Source organism: Mandrillus leucophaeus, unplaced genomic scaffold, assembly GCF_000951045.1.
Source record: "Mandrillus leucophaeus isolate KB7577 unplaced genomic scaffold, Mleu.le_1.0 Scaffold80, whole genome shotgun sequence".
NCBI lineage: Eukaryota > Metazoa > Chordata > Mammalia > Primates > Cercopithecidae > Mandrillus > Mandrillus leucophaeus.
In genome coordinates, this window is record NW_012108697.1 from 5,738,102 (window position 1) to 5,748,686 (window position 10,585).

At 36.7% G+C, this 10,585-nt stretch overlaps 1 protein-coding gene across 7 annotated transcripts in view; it reads right to left on the reverse strand.

Annotated features, from left to right (window-relative positions):
* Positions 1 to 313: 313 nt before the first annotated feature.
* ADD3 (adducin 3 (gamma)) overlaps positions 314 to 10,585 on the reverse strand; it is a 140,593-nt gene continuing 130,321 nt past the window's right edge. For 5 of the 7 annotated variants that reach the window (XM_011967557.1, XM_011967554.1, XM_011967559.1 and 2 more), the window contains 5 exons: positions 9,772 to 9,891; positions 9,215 to 9,301; positions 5,021 to 5,144; positions 3,169 to 3,264; positions 314 to 2,553 (listed from right to left, as the gene is read on the reverse strand). In XM_011967557.1, the coding sequence (XP_011822947.1) occupies positions 2,261 to 2,553; positions 3,169 to 3,264; positions 5,021 to 5,144; positions 9,215 to 9,301; positions 9,772 to 9,891 (720 nt within the window). In that variant the 3' untranslated portion in view covers positions 314 to 2,260. The remainder of the gene's footprint in view (positions 2,554 to 3,168; positions 3,265 to 5,020; positions 5,145 to 9,214; positions 9,302 to 9,771; positions 9,892 to 10,585) is intronic. The other 2 variants (XM_011967560.1, XM_011967561.1) reach the window with 1 other exon arrangement.

Here is a 10,585-nt window from a genome sequence, read left to right on the forward strand (position 1 = left end):
ATTGTAAACTATTTTTTACTCTTTCTGCTGTTTTTCTGTTACATCGTTATTTGTACAACAAATACATTAAAAATCAAAGACAGAGGTACATATCTTGCAACATGTATTCTACATTAATACAGGCCACCATACCCTATTATCAAGACCAAAAATCGGTCTTTTAGGGAATATCTCCTCCAACATACGCTGAAACAAGACAGGTTTTGTATATATATAATTTTCAACTAATTTGAAAATATATTTACCACGATATTCTTTATTCAGAAGCATCAATAACTTAACCTGTGAATGGAAACCTCATGATACAAGTCTGTATATTTAAAATACTGTTTATTTGTGATTTAACATTAATTAGCATTACATCTAAGAGCAATATCAGATAACATTTATACATTTTTCCACAGGACACAGAGGTTCACTGGCTCATTCTTTATGCCAAAGCAAGTAAATAGAGGCATTAGCAAAAGGTGCAATAGTTCACTGTTGTGTTTAAAAAATATTTATGCACATTGCATTCATTTAGATATATATATTTTCAAAAAGTTATGGAAAAGCATAGTTCACAGGTTACTGTCTCTACATACATCGTAATACAACATAAATGATGTAGAACATTAAAAAAATCTTCCAATAGAGAGTTAAGCAACTGAAAGTTTCCACCAAGAGATTAAAACACTGATTCCAGTAGTTATTGAGATCTAGAATGACATTTCCAGGCTCTGGCTCAACTCTGCATTATCATATGCACGCAGTCAAACAGAGCCAGCTCCAAAACACACTGTAATCAATGTAATTTTTTGCATGCCAACTCACCCTCAAGAAACACTTTGAATTATTTTTACCCACTGATCATTCTGGATCATTGATTTTGCATCGAACTGACATCACTTGGGTGAAAGGGGAAAAGCCTATATTAAGCCTAGGTTTAAATTTGTATTTACATTAAAAAGAAAGTTAACTGAAAAGATTTTTTAAAATCTGTAAAAATCAAGAAGTGGTACTTTTCTTATTTGTGGGATTAGACCTGCTGACTTCTTCTAGTGCTGCCCTCTAAAAATACACAAGGTTAGAAAGATTTGATCCTTTTAAAACTCAAATATCAACCAAGAAAGACATTGCTTTTGGCAGAGAAACAGAATTTTAGAAATTTGGGACATGTTTCCAACAAATCACACTTTGTATCCTATCGTGAATATGAGTCACTATCAAACTAGAATTCTTCTTTTCACATCCCATCTTTTGTTCCCTTAATTTTTCACTTTCCCCTTCATTCTTTTTCATTTGGCTACCTTATGAGACTTTTCTTTACTCATTAGCAATACTAAGAGAAAAATACAGTGTAAGATTCAAATATGAATCTAGATGTACCTTTATATGCTCTAATCCTGTTTTGACACCAGGTCCCTGGATTCTTGAGTTATATTTAAGTATACTCAGTACCAAGCAGCCTTAAGTATGCTCTACTGTGAAAAGACTGGCTAATATGCTTAGGACACTTTTATACTGAATGGTATACAAACATCAACATACAAAAATTGTGGTTTTTTTGCCAGAGTAAACTAAATAACCCATGTTATGTGTACAAAATCCCCTTTGTTGAAAAATAAGGGGCTTTCTAAACTAATAAAAAAGGAAGTTTTCAAAAATTATAGTTTATTAAAACAACTTTTTTGGCAAACAAAGTTACTTCAGGTGAGGAAATTTTATACTGTGAATAAAATTCCAAATGAATCTTTTCTTAAAACTTTTTAAAAAATTATGTGCCAGTGTATACTAATGCTATAGATTCTTGTCTTAGAAGCTTTTAAAGCATTCTGTTAATGCCCATTGAAACAATGGGACTCCAAAAATACAGTCAATAATTACGATAAAAAATTATAATCTGATTAACCAAGTGAAGCAAGTATTGAGAAATAAAAATTCTCACTTGCTCACTGGCAATTTCTTTCTAACAGATATTATGGAGAAGGCCTGAAGTAATTCAGACAGATATCTGTTTACGGTGAATTATAATAATACTTCATGAGGGCAGAGCTAATTAAAACTAGTAATTGCTTAAAATTCAAAGCCATTTTTGGACATATAAAATGAGAGATGAATCTGAAAGTTTTTATTTTGTAAAACTTCTTTCCAGTTCTTAAAGTCCAGTTTGCTATATCCCCCAATCTGATCTACCATTGCATATTAATGATCAACTTAAATGTGGTATTTAAATGTGCAATGTCACATTGTTATAATAATAATTATAAAAAGACTTTATTTAGGCCTCAACTTTCTCCTTTTTTTTGTTCTTTTTCAGAAAAGAAGGAGTGCGGAATTTCTTCTTTTTCTTGGTCGGCGATTTTGAAGGGGAGCCTTCAGGTGACAGGACTTCTTCGATTTTCTCTGGAGACTTAATAGTAATCTCGACGTTTTCTATGGTTGTACTTGTGGTTAACCTACTTACTCGCTTAGCAAGCTCATCTTCAACATCATGCATATCATCCTTGCCATTTACTACCATAACAGGCACTTCCATGGAGATGAAGCTCTTGGAAAACAGCTCATGGTTTTCTACGAAAGGGGAGGGTTTTTTGGGGGTTATTTTACATACTTAACATTTTTGCTTTACTTTACAAAACTGAAATGTTTTAGCAATGTAATAAGGCATTACTTTAATTCCAATGAAGACAGATCATTATTTTAATAAACTGTAATTTATTAGCAAGAAGCTAATTTTCTTTAATCATATAAAGGGGAAACGAACAAAGTTGTTAAAGCAAAGAGCAAAAGCTAGATAATCCCAGTTAGATGAAATGACAGTTTCATTGTAAATCAAATCAGCATAAATGAGGAAGAGAACATATTTTTCTTTAGTTTTGGGATCATTTGGCAATCAATACTGAAAAATATTTCATGCTGTTGATTGGGAGATGTTTATTTTAATTCCACAAATTCTTAAGAACTATGAGTTGCCAAAATTCAGATTAAGGTAAATCAATATAAATGTTGAACAAAAGTAGTGCCCCATTTTTAATGATATAAAATATGCAATTATTGGGAGATTTAAGTAAAATACGGAAAACTTACTGTGATGAGGTGTTCAACATCCTCACATGAAAACAAAACACAGAGGCACAGACTCAAGACTAACTCAGTGAATGCTATGAGGGAAATTACATTGAGTACCTTCTAATTTTTCAGGGACATTTTGCGGTGACTGAGTTTGAGACTGAATTTGTGAAACAGATGAAGCATCATCTGAGAGTAATTCCTGCTCAGCATCTGTTGGATAAGAGTTTAGTTAAAAGCCATGCAAAACAAAAACAAAGCAGCATATGGTTTTAGGGAGGTTAGTGCATATATCAAATGCCCGCATACACAGAGATGATAAATTCTTCAGCAGTGAGCTGAGCATGCTAACAGCTATCCCATATATCCATAATTATATATTAAGAGGAGGTTAATGTGTTAACATTTCTGGCTGCTAATAGTTATTTTATATACAAGTTACAAAAGATGCACAGCTACTGGCAGCCCAGGCAAATGGTATGTTGCATGTAGCTTTTGCTAGCATTAGAAAACCAAAGCATACTGTGCAGCCAGATGAAAAGAATTATAAAGTCTCACCAATGATGCTACATTAATGAGGCAGAATGCTTCATGGAATTTTTGAACAATATTTAATTTGTGATTCTTGTCAGAGCAATGTTACTGAGCTAATTCATAAGTCATAATAAACGTGGAAGAAACTACTTAGAAAGTTATATAAAAAAGGTGATGGTTCTAGAGTGCAACATTTGTTACCTGGCATCTTTAGGCTTTCAAAAAACAAAAGATTAAAGAGGGACATTTTACAAAATATGAAAAACAGAGAAAAGTTCCCAACTTTATGTTAGAGTAAACAAATTCAGTAACACCACTTAGAAAATTTAGTTTAATTACATTAATGAGTCATGATGACTCCCTTTTGTGACAAAGGCACAAAAAACTGTTCCTCGGATGATCAAGATGTCATTAGTTCTTCCTACATGATATCTAACATGGACAAAAATTCATTAACTATTGGCTTGTTTTGCTTTGCATAAAAATTTCAACTGTGTGTTGTGGATGCTCTAAAGCAGAGGCTCTTAACCCTCTTTTTGGGTGACAGGCTTCTTGTTCCTGACCCTGAACCCTCCCCTCCCTAAATGTGTATCTTAAACAATTAAGCATATATTTTTCAGGTGGCTCATGGACTGCCTGAAGTTAATCCAAAGACTCAAGATAGAGAACTCCTACTAGGAAGAATCTCTTATTCCAGAGAAAAAGGGAGCTAGTAGTCAATTGTTTAAGATGTTTTCATTAACAAGTCTTAAATATAATCCTAACAATCTACTCACTAAGGGTTCCGAAGCTAGAAAACTCAACCTACTAGAGTGTCCGTGTGCTTAAGGAAAGTCACATGAAAATTTTAGCAGTTAGTTTTAAATTTTGAAGTGACAATGTTAGCACCTCGAGATAACCAGAAATAGAGATTTTACAAAGCATCAAAACTACATACATATCACTCTATAATTATTTAAAATTAAGAGAGTTAAAAAGCCACATACTTATGAAATGTATAAATCCATTAATTTATCTACATCTACTTTGGCTAGTAATTCTTTACTCATTTGGGAATCTCACTTTCTAGAAGATTTTATTATAAAATAGTAGCATTCAGATTGTTTTCTTTTTCTTTTTTTTTGAGACAGGGTCTCTCTCTGCTGCCTAGGCTGGAATGCAGTGGTGCGATCTCAGCTCACTGCAACCTCTGCCTTCCAGGTTCAAGTGATTCTCCTGCCTCAGCCTCCTGAGTAGCTAGGACTACAGGCATGCACTACTATGCCCGGCTAATTTTTTGTATTTTTTAATAGAGATGGAGTTTCACCATGTTGGCCAGGCTGGTCTCAAACTCCTGACCTCAAGCAATCTGCCTGCCTTGGTCTCCCAAAGTGCTGGGATTACAGGCGCGAGCCACGGCGCCCAGCCACACTGAATATTATAAAGATTAACTAACCTTCTAAGCCTTGTTGTTTACGTTCGATTGTCTTCTTATACTCTTCAAGTTCTCCTTCTGTAAGATGACTAAATGGGTTAGGAGGAGCCGGTGGGCCATGATCATCATCTTCAAACTGCATAGTCTTACAGAGAAAAAACAAAAATAGATTCATTACCAAGAGTTTTATTTATATATCTATCCATCCATCCATCTATATACACACAAATTCACATATGATGTTTGTGAAGCCTTATTTCACAACAATCCTAAGAAATGCAAGGTAACATGCTTTGTTTAAAATGTTCTTGTAAGATTAATGCTCTTGGCCGGGCGCGGTGGCTCACGCCTGTAATCCCAGCACTTTGGGAGGCCAACACGGGCGGATCACGAGGTCAGGAGATCAAGACCATCCTGGCTAACACGGTGAAACCCCGTCTCTACTAAAAATACAAAACTTAGCCGGGCGCGGTGGCGGGCGCCTGTAGTCCCAGCTACACGGGAGGCTGAGGCAGGAGAATGGCGTGAACCCGGGAGGCGGAGCTTGCAGTGAGCTGAGATCTGGCCACTGCACCCCAGCCTGGGCGACTGAGCGAGACTCCGTCTCAAAAAAAAAAAAAAAAAGATTAATGTTCTTAAACTACTGATCCAATTGACTAAAATTGCCAGTGATATTTCCTCAATAAGCCTGTATAAGTAAATTTTATAATAATTTTTAAAAACCATTATGCCAAGTTTTAATAAGCTTCACATAAAAAAAAAAACTTGAAAAAAAAAAAAAGAATTGCTCCATTTCAAAGACCTTTGTAAAAAAGGCTTACAGAAATGAAACTGTACCAAAAGTAGTTCTTTAAATTTGTTACGAAAATAAGCTTGTAACTGTTTTATCCAGGAAAGGAAATAATGAGAATTTCAGTTGCACTTGGCATATGGAACCCATATATTTATTTTTCATCCCTCCCAAAACCCCACTAAAATGATAGTAAAGGAATAGAAAAAAGAAAAAAAAAAAAAAAAAGGATGCAAATGAGAAGCATGCTTATTTGCCCTGAAGAGGTCTGGTAAGGCCCAGAAACTAGAGGCAATAGGTACCATAGAAGGTGGTGGTAAGGAAAAGGTGAAAAGAGAGAAACAAGTTAAAAGTCTGAATAAGAAACAGATTCCCAGGTTCCCTTCCCTATTCCACAGAGCAAAACATTTCCCTCTCTCTCATCTCTGCAGAAGATCAGAGGCTTAAGAAAGAAAAACTAACTAGGGGACACAAAATACAGTTGCAGGCTCCTAGAATGACGGTTGGAAACTGGCAGGAGACTGGAGTTCTTTTCCAGATAAACGAAATAGTCCCAGATAAAAGAATTACAGAGAATAATGTTTGGGGATTCCCCAGAGAAACAACCTGGTCCACATCCAATCACCCTACAATGAAGCTCACCAATCCCCGAGCTCTGTATATATCCAGAGCTTCTGATAGGCTTTAATGTCTCATTTTTCCATATAAACAGACATAGCCAACTCAGAATAGACAAAGAAAAGAAAGGCAAATAAAGAAAATTTAAAATTGATACCCTTGGAGCAATAAGAGAAAGTGTAAAGATTAGGATGTTGTTAAAAAGGAACATTCACAGAATACAAACTCCTAAAAATAAAAAAAGTTGGCTGGGCGAGGTGGCTCATGCCTGTAATCCCAGCACTTTGGGAGGCCGAGGCGGGTGGATCACTAGGTCAGGATATCAAAACCATCCTGGCTAACACAGTGAAACCCTGTCTCTACTGAAAATAAAAAAAACATTAGCTGGGTGTGGTGACAGGTGCCTGTAGTCCCAGCTACTCGGGAGGCTGAGGCAGGAGAGTGGCGTGAACCCAGGAGGCGGAGCTTGCAGTGAGCCAAGACTGCACCACTGCGCTCCAGCCTGGGCGACAGTGCGAGACTCCATCTCAAAAAAATAAATAAATTTAAATAAATAAGATAAAATAAATTTAAAAAGTTAACATCAAAATAAAAAATTAAAAGGGTTAGAAAACATCAGGAAGGTCTCCCAGAAAGTAGGATACAAAGATAAAGGTACAGCAAGTAGGAGTGAAAAGAAAAAAATCAGAAGCTCAAAGAGGCCCAACATTCAAACTAACATAATATACTGGCAGAAAAAGAAATGGGAAGAAAACACTCTTGAAGAAACACTTAATAAAAACATCCAGAACTGAAGGACATGACTCTGCAGACTGAAAAGGGTTACTAATTACTTAGAAAAAAGACTAAAAAGAGATCTATGAAGCACACAATCATAAAATTTCAGAACAGCAGGTATGCAGAAAAGGTCTAAAAGCAAAAACAAAACAAAACAAAACAAAAACACCTAAACAAAAGTTCAGAAATTCCAATGCCTTCCTACTTCAACAATAAAATAAGGGACAGAAGGCCGGGCGCGGTGGCTCAAGCCTGTAATCCCAGCACTTTGGGAGGCCGAGACGGGCGGATCACGAGGTCAGGAGATCGACACCATCCTGGCTAACATGGTGAAACCCCGTTTCTATTAAAAAATACAAAAAAGACTAGCCGGGCGAGGTGGCGGGCGCCTGTAGTCCCAGCTACTCGGGAGGCTGAGCCAGGAGAATGGCGGGAACCCGGGAGGTGGAGCTTGCAGTGAGCTGAGATCCGGCCACAGCACTCTAGCCTGGGTGACAGAGCGAGACTCCATCTCAAAAAAAAAAAATAAATAAATAAGGGACAGAATGATGCTTTTCATGTTTCAAGGGAAAATTATTTCTAAACTATTCTATATCCATTATATGCACATTTGAAGGTAGAATAAAGGCACTTCAGACTGTTACCGCCTATGTATCCATTTCTCAGAAAGCTGAGGGTGTGTTCTATGGTAAAGGAGGAAATCAAGAAAGCAGAAGACACAAGGTACAGGAAACTAAATATAATGTAGATCAGCAGCACAGGAATCTTCCAGATGAACCTGTGCAGCTGGCCTGAGAGCAACCAATTTAGATTTGGATCAGAATGAAGGGGGGCTGGAACATAGAGATTACCTGTTGCCTTTCACCACATGGAAAATAATACTAGGATGGATTTTATGTTATTTTTAATTTTTTTTTGAGACGGAGTCTCTCTCTGTCACCAGGCTGGAGTACAGTGGCGCAATCTTGGCTCGCTGCAACCTCCACCTCACAGGTTCGAGCGATTCTCCTGCCTCAGCCTCCTGAGTATCTGAGACTCCAGGTGCATGACACCAGCTCAGCTAATTTTTTTATTTTCAGTAAAGACAGGGTTTCACCATGTTGGCTAGGATGGTCTTGATCTCTTGACCTCGTGATCTGCCCGCCTCGGCCTCCCAAAGTGCTGGGATTACAGGCGTGAGCCACCACGCCCAGCTTGGACTTTATAATTCTGTTAAAAAGTTTGGGAAGAACTAAGCCAATGTACCCCAAATAATAAGCCAATGACAAAAAGGCAAGGTGAGGGTAGGGAGGGGTAACTTATATAAGAAAGGAAATACTACCTGGCTCAGTAGCAAACATGTAGTAATATAAATAATGAAAGCTGATCTAACATACACACACACGAAAAAAACCGATGTGTCCTTACTGGGAGAATGGGGAGAGGGAAAAAGGGAAGCATTGTATAAACAGGATAAATCCTCATCTTTCAAAAATATTTCATTAATTCTAAGATGAACTTTTTCCATCTGTGAAATTGGGAATCATCTTATGGCTTCCTACAATTACAACTGGCCATGTTTTTTCTCTTTTAGTGACATGTATAACAATGGTATTTCTTATAATGGGTAACACAGATTTGGTGAAAAATAGTCCAGGTCTAAAACTGATAGATCAAGAAAAAGCAGAAGATGCTCTTTAGAAACATCAAAGTAGGACCAGGAGCAGTGGTTTATACCTGTAATCCTGATACTCCAGGAGGTCAAGGCTGGAGGATCACCTGAAGCCAGGTGTTCACGACTATCCTGGGCAACAGAGTGAGACCTCATCTCAACTAACTTACTAGAAACATCAAAGTAAACATTAGAAGCAATGAAAAGAACAGAAAGTCGCTGTATCTGGAAACTGGGAATTATGGGTGGCATTTTAAATCTTGTGGGTTGACTTTTTGTGCTTATATTAACCTTAGTAAAAATAAATATTCATGTTTAAAAATCAATGAAATTAATGTGGTAGATCAAAAACAAAGATCATATTGCTTCATAAACTTACAGGAGGTGGCTTATCCACAACAATTCCAGCAAGCAACTGAGATTGTGGTCCTGCTGTTTTCAAGTCATATCGATTTTGTTCCCGAATCTGAATTGAAAAACAATTCAATACAAATTTCTTGAGGGCAACTAGGCAGATGACCTTTGTTTTATCTTTTCATAAAAGCTTACTACTTGACATTTCCAGAGTGAGAGTCTCTTCCATTCCCACCTTCATGAAGACCTCTTTTACCATCCTAACAGCTCGTATTAGTCTCCTCCACTCTTCCTGGTAAGTGATTTCCTTTCGTCTTAGGTTGTTAGAGAACTGCATTTTCCCCTAATAGCAGGGTTCTCTAAGGCAGAAATATGTTTAATATATCTTCCCCATGTAGCCTGTTCACCAATTACTAGCACAGAGCTGGAGGCATTCAATATAAGCTAAAATTATACTGAATTAAATTACAAATACTTCTGTATTCAAACTTCTAAGTTTGACATTAACCAGATTCAATCACTTGTGATTTAAACATAAAACAATTAAAATGTCTCCCCCGGCTATAGAAGACCATGTCTTACCTTATTTCTCTTTTCTAGTACCTCATTCGGGTTTGTGTTTAAAGGAACAAACTGATTTGGATCTTCAATTTTGATAGGTGTTCCACCACTAACTTTAGATGAGTCTTCCGCTTTCATCCACTAAAGAATCAAAAATTTTCTAAAATGAAGCTTTGTGTTAAGAAAATATTAGCAGATTGCCAGATAACTGCTTATAGTCTCAAGAGGGGCATTGCCAATGTTTAAATAATTTCACTCAGAAATATCTTAGTGGTGAATTAGTTTCATCTTATACTAGTTACAAAAGGCTAAAAATCAGCATTCACTTAAAAAACAAATGCCATTACGATTCACACAAGTATTCAATTATACTGCTAATTAAACTTTCTCCTGTCAAGTGAAAACACGATGCTGAAACTACTTCAAGCACAGAGAGCATGATCTCACATTCACTCACATTCAGTGTTCTGTCTTCTGCATTGAAGACAGAAGTTGGATGAATATGGCCAAGAAGTCAAAACAAAAAAACAAAAAAACAAAAAAAAACCTTAAGAAATATCTTAAGATTTAGTTTATCAGACTTCACTTTTTATTTTTGGCTGACAGAAAAGGCCAAACCCTAATCAGCATTTTATAATGGGGATAATCTGGTATATAATAGCAAAATAGAACCATAGGGTTGGAAGGAGCTTACATAATTCTTTTCATTTACCCCATATTATAATCCTTAAAGAAAGCAAATCTCGGCCGGGCGCGGTGGCTCAAGCCTGTAATCCCAGCACTTTGGGAGGCCGAGACGGGCGGATCACGAGGTCAGGAGATCAAGACCATCCTG